We start from the raw sequence: 17272 nt of genomic DNA, 5'->3' as shown, positions 1-17272 counted from the left end.
TCTACTGGCCGGGCTTGTAACACAAAAGGGAGCCAGCGTGCATCATGTCGAGGGCCGCCTGTCCCGTCCCAGTGTGGCCACTGCCTCATACATCATTGCTCCTGGTAGTGGTTGGTTTTAGCTTTCAATTCTCACCTGCGTTACTAGCCGTTCCTTCTTGCTGCTGCCACTGTGCTGGCCTCCAGCAACTCATCTCCCTCCTACTTCACAGGATTTTTTGGTAGCAGGTTAAGAAATAAGATAATCAAGCTAGACAACCAAGCGTGTTAGAATTGTCGATAAAAATCAGAGGAGACGGCTTCCAAGGTGGAATTTATAACGATTTCCTCAAAGAAAAGCACCTGAGATCTGGGTGAGAAATCCCTTCTGTTCTTACTCCTCAAAAGCACTTTGGGCCCCTTCTGATTCTTGCTGCTTTTCCAGAAGGCACAAAGGGTTTGTAAATGACCTCAGCAGGTGAGGTGCAACTCCTGTCCTGAACACAGTGAGCCTGTCCAAAGTGATTAAAACAGTATCCCCGTCATTCTGGAATTTTAGCCTCCTCCTGGAACCAGCAGTCTGGAAGCTGGCTCAGAGCCCATGGCAGAAGTTCCTAAGCAGCAGAATGACAGTAATGCTGGGAGACTGGCCCTCGGAGGCTGACTTGCCTCTGTCTGCTTTCCTCAACTCCAAGGAGGAAGATTGGAAAGGATCTCTTGATGAGGACAGTGTCTGCTCTCACCCCCAGCTCATACACACACACACACACACGCGCGCGCGCGTGCTATAAACAACAAACTTCTTCAGCACCTGACCAGCAGCATGGGGAGCAAGGAGATACCTGAAGGGCATGTATGAGTGAATATATTGTGAGGTGTGTAGGGTGCAGGCAGAGGAGTCTGGGAGAGCCTGCACGCCCCCTTTCTCTTAACTGTCTCTCCTTCCACTTCTCATCTTGCCAGAGGAGCTGATGGGAGCCTTTGGAAGACAGAGCCTGCCAAAAGCCTCCTTCAGCTCCTCCTTCAGGAAGTCCTTCTGGATTATCCCCAAACACCCTCTCACCCTTTGTGGCCCTCAGACACTCAGGTTTGGGCTTTGATGGTAGCCTGGGAAGATTTCTTGAAAGCAGGGGTCACACCTGATTCAACTCTGTCCTCTGGCCCTGAGTACTGGCTAGCAGACAGTTGGAGCTCAGTAAATGTTGACTGGATCTAATTCTTCTCAAGTTGTCACTGTGTGTGATGCATAAGTTAAGCGGGAGACTTTGTTTTTCATGTGAACCCCTCATGGATGGGGATAAAACTCCTATTTATTTCTGTTGAACTTTCTTCCCATTCAGCCCTCAGCAGCCAGGCCACTGAATGCAGTAGGTGCTCAATAAATATTTTCTTTGTAAAACAACTAGACTTCAATAAAAATAAATGCCTCCCTGAAACAGTAGCATATCAAGATTCACCAGAGTTGGCCTGCCTGGTTCAACTTACTTTACTAGCTGTGTTACCGTGGACAAGCCACTGTACCTCTCTGAGCCTCAGTTTTCTGCCTAAATCCTATGGATGTTATGAGGATAAGATGATATATATAAAGTGCTTAGTACATAGTCCGCTCTCATCACTGTTACTGGTGGACTGTCATGGAGCTTTTGGAGAATAAGCAGAAGAAAATTCTCTGATGAGATTAGGAGGGTGACTAAGCAGGGTGACAAGTCCCAGTCCCAAGTGTGGGGGTCCAGGTGCCCTGCCAAGCCCAGGTACTCTCCCTGCGAGGCAGCGTGGGGGCCAGGAGGTGGGAGGAGTGTGGGATCCTGGTTCCTTACACGGTCCTCAGGATGGAGCTGGCAGACCTGAGCAGAAGCAACTCCAGCATGGTCCTTGAGGGGCAGCCACACCCCACGAGCTCGCCTGGGAGAGAATGAGAACCTCAGACAGCGTGTCCCAATGTCCCCTGGTGGAGCGGCATCCGCCCCAGAGATGCCCAGTGCCACCAATCTGCCCTGCAACAGAGACACAGCGTGAGTCACACCTGGCTGGGCGTGAGGGCAGCTTCCATCCTTCCTGGGCATGACTCACAGCTCCTGGCCTGGGTACCTGTAATTTACTGCCTCCTAAGCCCACATGCTCTGATCGCATCAAGAACAACACGGCCTCGCAGGAGGTGGCTGCCTGTGGGCTCCGGGCTCTCTAGTCTCCAGGGCCAATCGATTATCAGGATGAGCAAATAAGTCAGATTCCTTTGCAAAGACTCCTGATCTTTACTGATAACCCTCCCTGTTACTTGTTCTGGTTCTCCCCTCTCTCTGCCCTGGGGGAAAGGGAGAACTCTTCTACACACTGTAGGTCATTTTCAGTGGAAGGAATTGCCCCAATACATCCCCAAATCTGAAACCTCCAAGCAGGGAGAAGAGCAGTGCCTCCTCCACACCCCACGGTCCTGGCTGCATGGGCTGGTCCCTCTGTGCAGCCCGGGACTCTTAACAGCAGTGAACTGGTCTACAGCGCTGCTCGCTCACTGGCCTTCCCACTCCCCTGCACGGCCGACCCCCACCCCTTACTGCTCACCTCAAACATCAGGCCCCTGGCATCTCTCTCGAGGTTCCTGACTCCCAGCCCAGAGAACCCCACTGAGGACTTACAGTGGAGGGCGTGCCTGGGACGTCCGGCTGCCACGGGGCGCTCACCTTCCTTCTTGGGCCTGGCAGGCACAGGACTCAACATCCCCTGAGCTCCTTCAACTCAGGTGTTGTGAGTGTGGGAGCCAGTGCTGCTGGTCCCCTGGTTCCAGGTGATGAGGCAGTGGGGCCGGGCATGAGTGGGGGCCCGCCCCAGCCTGCCCTAGGGCTGTGGGTGAGGTGTGGCTCCAGATACCTCTGACCCAGCTGGCACAGGGCCCAGCTGCCCACCTGCAAAATTTACACAGAGAGGCAGGAGCTGCCAAAGCAGGTAGGAGAGTGTGTGTTAGCTTGTCACAGCTGCAGGAAGACACTATTTCTGTCACCTGGGCCTCCACCTGAAGACAGCCCTTGGCCTGAGGAGCTGGGCAGGAAGCTTGACTGGGTTTTTTGGCCTTTTTTTTTTTCACTTTTCTTTACTAAACGCACACACTGTGCCAAGCATTCATGCGCCTTGACCCTCCGCGTCCTGCCAACAGCCTACTGTGGGTTTTAGTAATTATCCTATTTTGCAGGTGTGGTGACAGAGGCCCAGAGGACCTTTAGACTAGCTCAGTGTCACAAGGCCAGCTAGGGGCGGAGACGGCATCTGAAACCCAGGCTTCCACGACTTGCTCTGCAACCAGGGCACCACATAAGCTAGATCTAACCATTATTTGCACCGTAAAACTCAGCCCACTGCTCCATCTCCTGTTGCCTCTGGAAAGCCCTCATCCATGGTAACTATCCCTGTGCGTTGGCCTTTTGTCCTCTAATAACCCTTCTACTTCCTCCTCATTCCAGAGATTCACCTGCATCCTCTAAAACCTGGGCCCTGCTCTCTGGAAACACCACTCCCAACCACTGTGCCTCCCCATCCCCTCACCCTAGGGTCCCCTCCCCAACTGAGTTATCACTTGCAACTGCCTCTGGGGTGAGTGAGGCTTGGATGAGGTGAAAAAAATGGAGGCAGCCCAACTGGGCATTAGGGGGAAATTTAAGTCCTGATTTGAAGGCCAAAGGGCAGGGCACAGTGGCGGGATGGGGCAGGGATGGTTCCAAGGCCCTCCACCCACATGGCAGACAACCCTCTGATTGCTACACTAAGCAGGAGTGTCAATACCAGCACACCAACCTCACGAGAACTCTGCTCTTCCAAATTTCCAGCTTCTTAAAGGCTTCCTTCCCCAGCAATTCTTGTCCACTGCCACCTCAGGGCACACTGACAATCCGGCTCTGGGATGCTGGCCTTGAGCTACCCCTGGGTTATGAGCCCCTTGGAGAACCTCACCCCTGATCAATGCACCCAGATGCTCTGTCGCAGTTTCAGGGCTCCCAGGGGGCTTTGGAAGCTCATGCTGTATTAACCACCCACCCCAGTGAATCCCAGAAAGGAATGCAGCAAGGCTTCCTCTGTCCTGAAGAGGATAAGCATTGTTCCTCTTCTCCTCCTCCCGCTTTCCGGGTGAGGACAGAGCAGTGAGGTCAACGATTAGAGTTGGCACTAGGGGTTGATGTGGGTCGGGGGTGGTGGTAGAAATATCCTCACTTCAAGGTCTAGCAGAAACGCATGCCAGATTGAGACAGGAAGGGGACAGGGCACAGCCATTCAAGGAATGATGCAGCAATTAATATCAAAATGGTGGAGGATTCAACCCCCAGGAGGCCTTGAGGCTCAAGATGGTGGGAGATTTGACTTCTAGCAGAACTTGAGCTTCATTATATGCCCACAGTAATATATTAGCATGGTGAATAACAGGCCCACAGGTGCCATGACAGTCCCAAGGCTAGACACAAAAGGTCAAAGAGTGGGAAGCAGCCAACTTCCTGGGAATCCCAGCCCCTTCTCCAGGCTAGTTAGACTGGTCCTTCCACTTACTAGCATATAATCTACCAAGCCCATAAAAACTGGCAACAAGGTGCCTTGCGCTCTCTCTCCCTCTTTGGAAATGGCCCACACTCTGTCTCTGGAGTGTGTACCTACTTTTAATCTGAGCACCCAACCCCCACACTTTGTGGCCTTTCTCTTGCCTTCCAATGTATCTCTCTGAATAAATCTACCTTTACTCAACCGTGGCCCACTCTTGAATTCTTTCCTCCACAAAACCAAGGACCCACACTTGGCGGGGCACGTCCCAAGGGTTCAACTGAAGCCTGGGACACAGCCCTTCTCATGGCCCACATCCTTTTTCCCTGCACCAAGATCCCTCAGCCCCTCCTGAGCAGCTCGGCGACCACTCTGAATGTAGAGTTTCCAAACTGATGAAAAGGTTGGGCAAATGGGCTTTACTCCAGGATCAGGGGGCTTGGCAAATGCGTCATCTTCCCTTTCTACCCCCTCACAAAACCCACAAGCTGGCATCCCTTGGCAGAGGCCTCCTACTGTTCTTCAGACACCCCCTCCTCCAGGAAGCCCTCTGGGAGGGACCCCAGCTCCCATGCTTCTTCCTGGAGCTACCCTGGCTGAGCCCTTCCCACTGTACTTAGCATTTAGAGGCTGGGTGTTGCTTTTTAAGACATAATTGTCTACCACAAAATAAAAACTCTTAGTAAGTCCACATTTCCAGAGTTGGAAATGATCTCTCCCTGTCCCCTGACTGACAGCTCCATGAGGCCTCTCCTTCCTACTACGACTATTGATTGAACACCACTTCTGCAGACCTTGCAGGGGCGTGGGGACAGAGGAGAGCCAAGTGAGCCTAGTCCCAGCCTCAAAGGCTTAGAGATGAAAAGATTGATAGGTCAGTAAAGAAAGATGCATTCAAGGTCATTGTGGGGTCACCAGACCCAGGCTGGGATGGGGGTATAAGGAAATTAAAGGGAGAAAGTTGGACAGGGTGAAGGTTTGATTACCTCAGGTGAGGCAGAAGGCAAGCATCCCAGGCAACGGTACAGCAGGGAGGCCAGCACGGAGAGGAAGGGGTCCAAGGCCCTAGACACAGACCCAGGCTGTAGGCCTGTCCCAGCCTTAGTCCCCCAGCTCACAGGGGGAGCTTGGCCAAGGCAGGGGTTTTCCGGGGACTGATGGTCTCTCAGAAAGAGTGAGGGCAGAGCAGGGCAGATGGTGGTCTAAGACATATCTCACTTGATCCACCAGAAGGCACACATTCAAGGCAGTGTGAACGAAAATACTGCAACCATATCAGTAAACAAAGAATGCTGAAATCAAGTCATCAGCAGCTGCTGCCACCCCCCAGTGAGGACAGGCCTGCAGCCCAGCCTCTGCCGCCACTCACAGTGGTGCCCTCTGAGGGGACTCAGAATAAGAAAGGACAGGATACTGGCCCTAGATAGCTAGGTGCTTGTCAAAGGAATGAGTTCAGTGAGCCCAAATGTTTGCTTCCTCCCATACATAGAAAAGCACTAAATTCTTTAACTTAAGATGCCTGGTTTTCTTTAGATAACAAGCAATCTTTTATTGTTCCAAATACCTGGTCTTTGTTGTAAAGCTCCTATATACCCTAGCTCCTCCCCTACCTCTTGGCAGCAGTCCCTCAGAGCGATCTGAGAGGCTGTCATCCCGGCTCGAGTCCTGCCACCAAATAAAACATAACTCTTAACTTTTAGGCTGCACATTTATTTCAGTCGACAGCAGGCACCCTGGGGCCCTTGACTGTGAGGCCCCAACAGGATAGTGTTTGCTGAGAGGCCTCAGCCCCAAAGGCTTCACCTTGGCTCCCACCATGGTGGGTGAAGCCGCCCAGCCAGCCAGCTCACCTTTAACCCAATTGGCAGCAGCCAGGGTGTTTAACACTGTAAACCCATTTGCACCGTTGGCGTGGAAATGAACACATCGTTGGTCACAAAGCTCCCCTACAAAGCTTCCCCTGGAAGGAGTCTTGTCATGCCCAAGCCATGCCCCGGCATCTAGATTCTAGCCCAGGTTCTGCCTTGATTGGGTAACCTTTGGCAAGTCCCTGCTCCTCTCTAGGACTCAGTTTCCTCAGATACATCACCGAGGGCCTTCAGATTTTCTGTCTGTGATGGTGATCTGGGTGCCTGTGCTGGACTCCTCCTGCATCAGATGGGGACAAGGCTACGAGGTTGGGTGTTGCCAGGCTCCCAGGCCTGAGGGGGCAGGGGGCAAAGAGACAAGAATAATAATAGTAATAGCTAGTAGCCAACACTAACGCAACACTTAGTGTGCGCCGGGCAATGTTCTATGCGTGTCACACACAGATGAACACACTCAATCCTCACAACAGCCCAATGAGGTAATTCCTACCACTACCCACACTTTCCATATGAGGAAATAGGTCATATAACTTGCCCAAGGTCTTTTAGTGAGCAGAGTAGGATACAGATTTGGGCAGGTGGGTTTCAATGTTGATGCTCTTAACCAACAGGCTATTCTCAATAGTCTCAGGCCTACTGGGCGATTGGAGTGGGGTGGGGCAGCGGCAAGGGGGGGGAGGTGTAGAAGGATGAGCATCCCGTGGTCCTCTAAACTCCTGCTTCCAATCATTCACTATGAGATCCTTTTATTACACCCTTCCTCCAACTAATGTTTTGAAACATTTTGTGCATAAGCAAGGTACACGTATTAAATCATAATTAACTCATTTTCTTATGTTGTATTGATGACAGACACAGGTAAGTGTCAACTGGTCTTCTGAATCATCATTGGGAGGGCAGTATGAAGCTTGGTGTTGACATAAATCCAACACAAAGCAAAGACTCCTAAAGAATTACCATCTCTGGCTGCCACTCTCTCTCTCCCTCTTCAGAGACAGCCCGCATTCTGTCTATAGAATGTGTACCTACTTTTAATCTGAGCACCCTACCCCCACACCTTGTGGCCTTTCTCTTGCCTTTCAGTGTATCTCTCTGAATAAATCTACATTCACTAAAGAAAAAAAAAAAAGAATGACCGTCTCCCATCGCTTGCCACAAATATAATGTTTGGTACACTTCTGTTAGTGCTTCAGTTATTCCAGCTGTCAAATGAAGGGGTGAAAGGGATGGTCTCCAAGTCCTAGCTCTGATGATCGCTGATTTTCCATATTTCTTCTAAGGGGATGAGAGGAAGGAAGAACACTGCTTATTCCTAGGCTCTGGATCAGTTCTCTTAGCCAGAGGAATTTCATGGTGGAGGGGTAGGGGCAAAGCTGGGGGTTAGACTTCCACCAAAAGAGGCACCATACCCTGCAGCATGTGGATATTGGCTCCCAGATGTGGTCCGTGCCCTGGAGAAGCCCACAATCGAAAGAGGAGGGTGAAAGAGAGAGGCCCGTACGTGGCCTGTACACATGAGAGGCAACCGTGAACATAATACTTCATACCTGCTAGAATGGCTGTAAAGAAAAAAGATGGATACTAACAGCATTGGTGAGGATGTGGAGAAACTGGAACTCTTGTACACTGCTGGTGGTAAAGCAGCTGCTTTGGAAAACACTCTGGCAGCTCCTCAAAAGGTTATGCATAGAGTTATTATATGACTGAACAACTCCTCTTCTAGGTTTATACACCAAAGAACTGAAAATGTATGTCCATACAAAAACTTGTACACAAATGTTCATCACAGCATTATTCATAATAGCCAGAAAATAAAAATTCAAATGTCCATCAACTGATGAAAGGATAGACAAAATGTAGGATGTCCATACCCTGGAATATTATTTGGCCATAAAAAGAATGAAGTACTGATACATGAGACAACATGGATGAATCATGAAAACATTATGCTAAGTGGAAGAAGCCATTCACAGTAGGTATCAGTTCATTTAAGCAAAATGTCCAGAAGAAGCAAATCTGTAGAGACAAAAAGTAGATTAGTGGCTGCCTAGGGCTGGGGGCTTGAGAAGAAATGGAAAGTCCCTACTAATGGGTCTAGGGTTTCTTTTTGGGTGATGAAAATATTCTATAGTTGACTATGGTGATGGCTAAACAACTCTGGGAATATACAAAAGACTACTGGATTTTATACTTTTGAGTAAATTATATGGTATATGATTTATATCTTAATAAAGCTACATATTTAAAAACTGGATAAAATAGACTTTAAAATAAAGACTGCTACAAGAGACAAAGAAGGACATTACATAATGCTCAAAGGATCAAACCAAGAAGAAGATATAACAATTGTAAATATTTATGTACCCAACATAGGAGCACCTCAATATGTAAGGCAAATGTTAACACAATAAAGGGAGAAATGGACAGTAACACAATAATAGTAGGGGATTTTAACACCCCTCTTACATCAATGAACAGATCATCCAGACAGGAAATCAATAAGGAAACAGGCCTCAAGTGACTCATTAGACCAGATGGGTTCAATTGATATCTATAGAACGTTCTGTCCAAAAGCAGCAGAATACACATTCTTTTCAGATACACATGGAACATTCTTCAGGATATATCACATGCTGGTTCACAAAGCAAGCCTCAGTAAATTTAAGAAAATCAAAATCATATCAAGCATCTTTTCCAGCCACAACACTATGAGATTAGAAATCAACAAGAAAAAAACTGCAAAAGCCACAAACACGTGGAGTCTAACATGCTACTAAACAATCAATGGATCACTGAAAAAAATCAAAGAGGAAATAAAAAAAATACCTAGAGACAAATCAAAACAAAAACATGAGAACCCAAAACCTATGGGACGCAGCAAAAGCAGTTCTAAGACAGAATTGTATAGCAATACAAGCATACCACAGGGAGCAAGAAAAATATCAAGCAACCTACTTATAAAGCAACTCGAGAAAGAATAAAACCCAAAGTTAGTAGAAGGAAAGAAATCATAAAGATCAGAGCAGATATAAGTGAAATAGAGACCAAAAAAAAAAAAAAAAATCAATGAAACTAAAAACTGATTCTTTGAAAAGCTAAAAGAAAGTGATAAACTTTTAGCCAGACTCATCAAGAAAAAAGGGAGAGGGCTCAAATCAATAAAACCAGAAATGAAAAAGGAGAAGTTACAACTGACACCACAGAAATACAAAGGATCATAAGAGGCTATATATCAATAAAATGGACAACCTAGAAGAATTGGACAAATTCTTAGAAAGGTACAATTTCCCAAGACTGAACCATGAAGAAACAGAAAACATGAACAGATCAATTACCAGTATTGAAACTGAATCAGTAATTTAAAAACTCCCAACAAACAAAAGTCCAGAACCAGATGGCTTCACAGGGGAATTCTACTAAACATTTAGAGAAGAGTTAACACCTATCCTTCTCCAACTATTCCAAAAAATTTCAGAGGAAGGAACACTTTCAAACTCATTAATTGAGGCCACCATCATCCTGATACCAAAAACAAAGATATCACCAAAAAAAAAAAAAAAAAAAAAAAAAGAGCATTACAGGCCCATATCACTTATGAAAAAAGATGCATAAATCCTCAACAAAATACTAGCAAGCTGACTCCAACAATACATTAAAAGGATAAGACACCATAATCAAGTGGGATTTACCTCAGGGATGGAAGTATTTTTCAATATCTTCAAATCAATCAGTGTGATACACCACATTAGCAAACTGAAGAATAAAAACCATATGATCATCTCAATAGATGCAGAATACTGACTGGTATATATAAAATAGATAAACAAGTTAAGCACAGGGAATGATATTTGATATCTTGCAGTAGCTTATGGTGAAAAAGAATATGAAAATGAATGTATGTATATTCATGTATGACTGAAGCATTGTGCTGTACACCAGAAATTGACACAAGATTATAAACTGACTATACTTCAATTTAAAAAAAAAAAACAAATAAAATAGATGCAGAAAAAGCTTTTGATAAAGTTCAGCATCCATTTATGATAAAAACTCTCCAGAAAGTGGGCATAGAGGGAACATACCTCAACATAATAAAGGCCATATATGACAAAGCCACAGCTAACATCATACTCAATGGTGAAAAGCTGAAAGCATTTACTCTAACATCAGGAACAAGACAAGGATGCCCACTCTCACCACTTTTATTCAACATAGTTTTAGAACTCCTAGCCAGAGAAATCAGACACAAAAAAATAATAAAATGGATCCAAACTGGAAAAGAAGTAAAGCTGTCACTGTTTACAGATGACAAGATACTATACATAGAAAATCCTAAAGATACTCCCAGAAATAATAGAGCTCATCAATGAATTTGGTAAAGTTGCAGGATAAAAAAATTAACATACAGACATTTGTTGCTTTTCTATACACTAACAACAAAATATCGGAAAGAGTAACTAAGGGAACAATCCCATTCACTATCACATCAAAAAGAATAAAGTACCCAGGAATAAACATACCTAAGGAGGCAAAAGACCTACACTATGAAAACTATAAGATGCTGATGAAAGAAACTGAAGATGACACAAACAGATGAAAAGATAAAACATGTTCTAGGATTGGAGGAATCAATATTCTTAAAACGACCGTACTACCCAAGGCAATCTACAAATTCAAGGCAATCCCTATCAAGTTACCAATGGCATCTTTCACAGAACTAGAACATAAAATTATTTAATTTGTATGGAAACACAAAAAACCCCACCCAGCCAAAACAATCTTGTGAACATCTAGCTTAATATAAAAAAAAAAAAATATATATATATATATATATATATATACATATATATATATATACACACACACACAAATGTTGCTTTCCCTAGGAAGCCTTCCCCAACCCTTAAAACTGAGTCAGACCTCTGTTACACTCTGCCTATAGTATTTTTTAAAATTACCAACATTTTAAAGGTATTTTTATTATGATTAAAATATATATAACATAATAATTGTTAAAATGGCAAACTTTAAGTGTATAATTCAGTGGCATTGATCATATTCCCTCCTTTCCCCCTTAATTCCTTCATGGCACCTATCACAATTGTAATTTAACAAGTAAGACTTATTTGTAGTTGTAGAATTATTTGTTAATGTCTGTCTTGGCTGCAAGTATGTAAACTCCTTAAGTTAGGGACTTGTCTTGTTTTCTATGTATTCTCCAGTGCTTAGCACAGAGCCTGACATATTCAGTAATAAATAATTTTGAATAGATGACTGTATACATATGAAAACAGAAAAAATGATGAAGATACCAAAATATGCGGAAAAAAATACAATAACCATGTTTCATATCAGTGGGAAGTGGGGGGAGGAAGTGGGGAAGAATTAGAAAGCCCTGGATAGAGGAAGGAAGCAAGATGGCGGAGTAGAAGGATGCTCGTAGCTCACCCTCTCCCACAAATACACCAAAACTCACATGCACGGACCTACTCAGCCAACCGGAGCACTTGCCAAACTCTGACAGAACATCGCCCTCTTCGAAAGACAAAGACACCAAAAATCTGGTAGGAGAAAAGGCAAAAAGAAAAAAGAAAAAGCAAAACAGTGCGGGACCGGTCCTGAGGGGAGGGAGCGGCAAAGGAGTACTGGCGCTCGTTCTCTGAACCTCCCCTTCTCCAACGGAGAGGCCAGCGTGATGGAGGGGGAGCTTCCGAGGCTCAGATCTGCCCTGAGCACCCCTTGACTGACAGAACCAAGTTAAACGGGCACAGAGGGTCCCTGCGACACCCAGCCCGGGACGCGAGCCGGCAGCTGGGGCTGGGACAGGCCGCCCGGCGGGGCGGAGGATGGGGTCGGCTGCACTGAGCGGGGGGACTGCAGGGGGCTGCGCGCCCTGGCTGAGAGGGGATACGGAGCAGAACAACCTGGGTCCTCCATAAATTACGGGGGAAAAAAAAGCAAAAAAAAAAAAAAAAAAAAAGGCAAAGCAACACTGCTGGTGTGCCCTGGGGGGAGGGGCGCTGTAACCTTTGCCTCAGACCCATGGAACCATTACTGGGCGCTTCTCGCGAGAAGAGAGGCGAGAAGAGAGGCGGGGCACAGCCGCAGCCGCCATGTCCTCCTGTGTGCAGCACCCTGGCCGGGGCAGGGCCCAGACCTGAATCCGTACCATGGGGCTCCGCAACCTCCTAGGCAGGACTGAGACTTGTTTACAGCCCGAGGCAGGTGTGATCTTTCTGCCCTGGCACCTCAGAGAACTCGCACCACCAAGACAAACAAGGTGCTGAGTTTTGGCACGGAGCAGGGGCAGGGCGGTGTCGTCCCCCTCTCCCCCCCAACCCCGTGTTCCCTGAACCCACTTATGGACCTGAGGCGGCGCGGGCAGCAGCGCAGACCAGCAGAGCGACTGGCGGCGGGAGAGGGCGGGTGGCCTCCCGCCTTCCTGGCAGGAACGCAGCACCTGACTGTGGTGCTGGGAGCGGGCGCGATCCGCCCGCCTACCTGGCCGGTCTGCAACATCTGACTGCGGCATTGGGAGGGGGAGTGACTCGCGCACCCACTGCGAAGGAGAGCAGCACCTGACCCAGTGCTGGGAGGGGGTGCAATCGTCTTGCCGACAGAGGCTGAAAGCAGCACAGACGAGGGTGCCAACGAAGGGCCTCTGGAAACAGCAAGCTGAGTTCACGAAACAGGGCGAAGACAGAAAGACTTCTCGATAAAACCATTAAGAGCACACAGTCTCCAGAAGAACACATCCCTTTTTTTTTTTTTTTTAAATCTTTTTTATATCTGTTTTATTTTCTATTACTTTTTAAGTCTTTACCTTTTAAACAGTTGTGTATGTTTACAGTTTTAATCCCTTTAAAATTTTTCTTTTAAAATCTTTTTATTATTATTATTTTTAAAAATCCACCTCATTTCATCTTTAATTCTCTTGGTTTTGATCTCCCGTTATTGATTATTCACATATTATTTTTGGATTTTTTTCTCCTTTTTATTAAGGTTTTCAAAAGATATCTCAAATCGATTGCTATTCTGCTTCAACTTGCTCTTCTATTATTGATTATGCACTGTTTTCAAACCTCTTTTTTCTCCCTTTTAAAAATTCTCTCTTTTATCTTTTGTTAAAATCTGTTCTATTTTCTATTACCTTTTAAAAATTTACTTTTTAAACAATTGTATGTCTCCAGTTTTAATCCCTTTGAAATTTTTCTTTTAAAATATTTTTATTTTTATTACTTTAAAAAATCCACCTCATTTCATTTTTATTTCTTTTGGTTTTGATATCCTGTTATTGATTATACACAGGTCTCAAATACTGTTTTCTGATCTTTTCTCCTTTTTTAAAGGTTTTTAAAAGACGTCTCAACCTAATTGCTATTCTGCTTCAACTTGCTCTTCTATTATTGATTATACACTGTTTTCAAGCCTCTTTTTCCTCCATTCTTTTAAAATTCTCTCTCTCTTTTTTTAAAGTTTTATTCCTGCATAGGCTTTAGATAGATAAATAAATAAACTCCTTAAGGACCACAATAGATAACTGATACTCCTTAAGCTACAGTGACAGAGAGATGTGAGCAATATGAAGAAGCAGAGGAACCACTCCCAACTAAAAGATAAGAGAAATCCCCTGAAAGCACAATCAATGAAATAGACATTGATGGCCTACTAGATCAAGATTTCAAAAAACAAGTGATCAAAGTACTGAAGGAACTAAAAGAGATAGTGTTTAGAGATCTAAAATATGTCAAAAATGAAATTGAAGCTATAAAGAAGAGCCAAGTAGAATTGGTAAACTCACTGGCTGAAATGAGAACTGATCTAAAGGCTGTACAAAGCAGGCTAGCTAATGCAGAGGAACGAATAAGTGACCTAGAAGACAGGACAACAGAAAGCACCCAATCAGGACAGCTGAAAGAAAAACAAATAAAAAACAATGAAAACAATATAAGGGACCTATGGGATAATATAAAGCATGCCAATCTATGCATAATAGGGGTTCCAGAAGGGGAAGAAAGAACAAAGGGGATTGAAAAGGTATTTGAAGAAATCATGACTGAAAACTTTCCAAACCTAAAGAAGGAATCAGATATCCAAGTACAGGAGGCTCAGAGGGTCCCAAACAGGAAGAACCCAAACAAACCCACACCAAGACATATCATAATCAAGATGGCCAGAGTCAAGGATAAAGAAATGATCCTCAAGGCAGCAAGAGAAAAACAGAGTGAGTTACAAGGGAACCCCCATAAGGCTCTCAGCTGACTTCTCTACACAGACACTACAGGCCAGAAGGGAGTGGCAAGATATATTCAAAGTCCTGAATGAAAAAAAGATGCAGCCTAGGATACTTTATACAGCAAGGCTATCCTTTAGAATAGAAAGAGAGATAAAGAATTTCACAGACAAGCAAAAACTAAAAGAGTTTAGCAACGCTAAACCCATGCTAAAAGAAATATTGAAAGGTCTACTCTACATAGAAAAGAAGCAGGATGCTACAGAAATGAGAAACTCATAACTGGAAAGGTGATAACTATCATGAGTTACAAATAGAATAGACACAAAATTGTAAAAGAAGACATCTAAATCATTAAGAGTGGGAGAGGGAAGCAAGAAAATATAGAGTATTTTTTTCTTTTTTTTTTTAAAAAAATTTTCTGTTCTTGTTAGGATGGGTTTGAGGTTATATTACTATCTGTTTAGTACAAACAGTTATAGTAATACGTTAATAGACTTACAAAAAAAAGGGTAACCACAAGACAAAACTTACAAGTGAGCCACAAAAACTAAATAAAATCTAAGATAATACAGAGGAAAATTACCAACCCACAAAAGGAAGAAGAAAGGAACAAAGAGGAAATACCAAGTCAACTGCAAAAATAAGTTCAAAATGGTAATAAACACTCATCTATCATTAATTACTGTAAATGTTAATGGACTAAATGCTCCAGTCAAAAGACATAGAGTAGCAGACTGGATAATAAAGCAAGAACCTTCAATATGCTGCATACAAGAGACCCACTTAGGGAGAAGGACACATATAGATTGAGAGTGAAAGGATGGAAAAGGATATTCCACGCAAATGGAAAAGCCAAAAACTCAGGTGTAGCAGTACTGCTTTCAGACAAAATAGACTTTGAAACTAGGGTCATAAAGAAAGATAAAGAAGGACATTTTATAATGATTAAAGGATTAATACAAGATGAGGATATTACAATCATTAATATATATGCACCCAATATAGGAGCACCTACGTACATAAAACAACTACTAACAGAGATAAAGGGGGAAATTGATGGGAATACAATCATTGTCGGAGATTTTAACACCACATTAACATCACTAGACAGGTCTTCCAGACAGAAAATAAATAAGACAAGAGAGAAATTAAATGATACAATAGAAAAATTAGATTTGGTGGATATTCTCAGAGCATTACACCCCCCAAAAATAGGATATACATTCTTTTCAAGTGCACATGGAACATTTTCTAGGACTGATCATGTACTTGGGCACAAAAGAAGCCTCAACAATTTTAAGAAGATAGAAATTATCTCAAGCATCTTTATTGACCACAATGCCATAAAACTAGAAATCAACTACAAAGAAACAAAGGAGAGAAAAAGGAAAGCATGGAGATTAAACAACATGCTATTAAAAAAACCAATGGGTCAATGATGAAATCAAAGTTGAAATTAAAAAATACCTTGAGACAAATGAAAATGAAAACACAACCACACAAAATTTATGGGACACAACAAAGGCAGTGCTAAGAGGGAAGTTTATAGTGATACAGGTCTTCCTCAAAAAAGAAGAACAATTTCAATCTAACCCCCCAGCTAAAAGAATTAGAAAAAGAAGAGCAAAAAACCCCAAAAGTCAGCAGAAGAAAGGAAATTATAAAGATCAGGGAGGAAATAAATAAGAGATTTTAAAAAAACCATAGAAAAAAAATCATCAAACCAAAAGCTGGTTTTCTGAAGAAGTAAATAAAGTTGACAAACCTCTGGCCAAACTCACAAAGAAGAAAAAAGAGAGCACAAATAAGCAAAAAAAAAAAAAAAAAAAAAAAAAAAAAAAAAAAAAAAAGAAAGAAAAGAAAGAAAGGAAAATGGAGAAATTACAACAAATAACATAGAAATACAGAATATCATATGAGAATATTATGAAAAACTATGTGGAACCAAAATAGATAACCTAGAAGAGATGGACAAGTTTCTGGAAACATACTGTCCACCAAGAATGAATCGAGAAGAAACTGACCACTTGAACAATCCGATCACTAGAAATGAAATCGAATTAGCAATAAAAAACCTCCCTACAAATAAAAGTTCGGGACCGGACAGCTTCACAAGGAATTCTACCAAACATACAAAGAAGAACTCATACCAGTCCTTCTCAAACTCTTCCAGAAGATTGAAAAAGAGGGAATACTCCCAAACTCATTCTATGAAGCCACCATCACCCTGATACCAAAACCAGGCAAAGACACTACCAAAAAAGAGAATTACAGACCAATATCACTGATGAACATAGATGCAAAAATCCTTACCAAAATACTAGCAAATAGAATCCAACAGCACATAAAAAAGATTATACATCATGATCAAGTGGGGTTCATCCCAGGGACACAAGGATGGTTCAACACACGCAAATCAATCAATGTAATACATCACATCAATAAGAGAAAGGACAAAAACCACATGATCATCTCAATAGATGCAGAAAAAGCTTTTGATAAAATTCAACACCCATTTATGATAAAAACTCTCACCACAGTGGGTACAGAGGGAACATATCTCAACATAATAAAAGCTATATATGACAAACTTACAGCCAGCATAGTACTCAATGGTGAAAAACTCAAAAGCTTCCCACTAAAATCTGGGACAAGACAAGGCTGCCCACTATCAC

General features: G+C 43.6%; 1 protein-coding gene across 9 annotated transcripts in view; it reads right to left on the bottom strand.

The window, feature by feature from the left end:
• Positions 1-17272, bottom strand: part of ACSBG1 (acyl-CoA synthetase bubblegum family member 1) — a 47968-nt gene that overhangs the window by 25385 nt on the left and 5311 nt on the right. For 2 of the 9 annotated variants that reach the window (XM_014563405.2, XM_032469238.1), the window contains exons 1-2: positions 2538-2655; positions 1796-1880 (exon numbers count right to left, since the gene is read on the bottom strand). The exons of 1 other annotated variant lie outside the window; for it this stretch is intronic. In XM_014563405.2, coding sequence (XP_014418891.1) covers positions 1796-1845 — 50 coding nt within the window. In that variant the 5' untranslated portion in view covers positions 1846-1880; positions 2538-2655. Of the gene's footprint in view, positions 1-1795; positions 1973-2537; positions 2802-17272 lie in introns of those variants that run through there. 6 more of the 9 variants (XM_032469233.1, XM_032469232.1, XM_032469235.1 and 3 more) reach the window with 6 other exon arrangements.

Source organism: Camelus ferus, chromosome 27 (genome assembly GCF_009834535.1).
Source record: "Camelus ferus isolate YT-003-E chromosome 27, BCGSAC_Cfer_1.0, whole genome shotgun sequence".
NCBI classification, from domain to species: Eukaryota; Metazoa; Chordata; class Mammalia; order Artiodactyla; family Camelidae; genus Camelus; species Camelus ferus.
The sequence above is the reverse complement of the archived record's forward strand: the minus strand, read 5'-3'. Positions and strand labels throughout refer to the sequence as shown.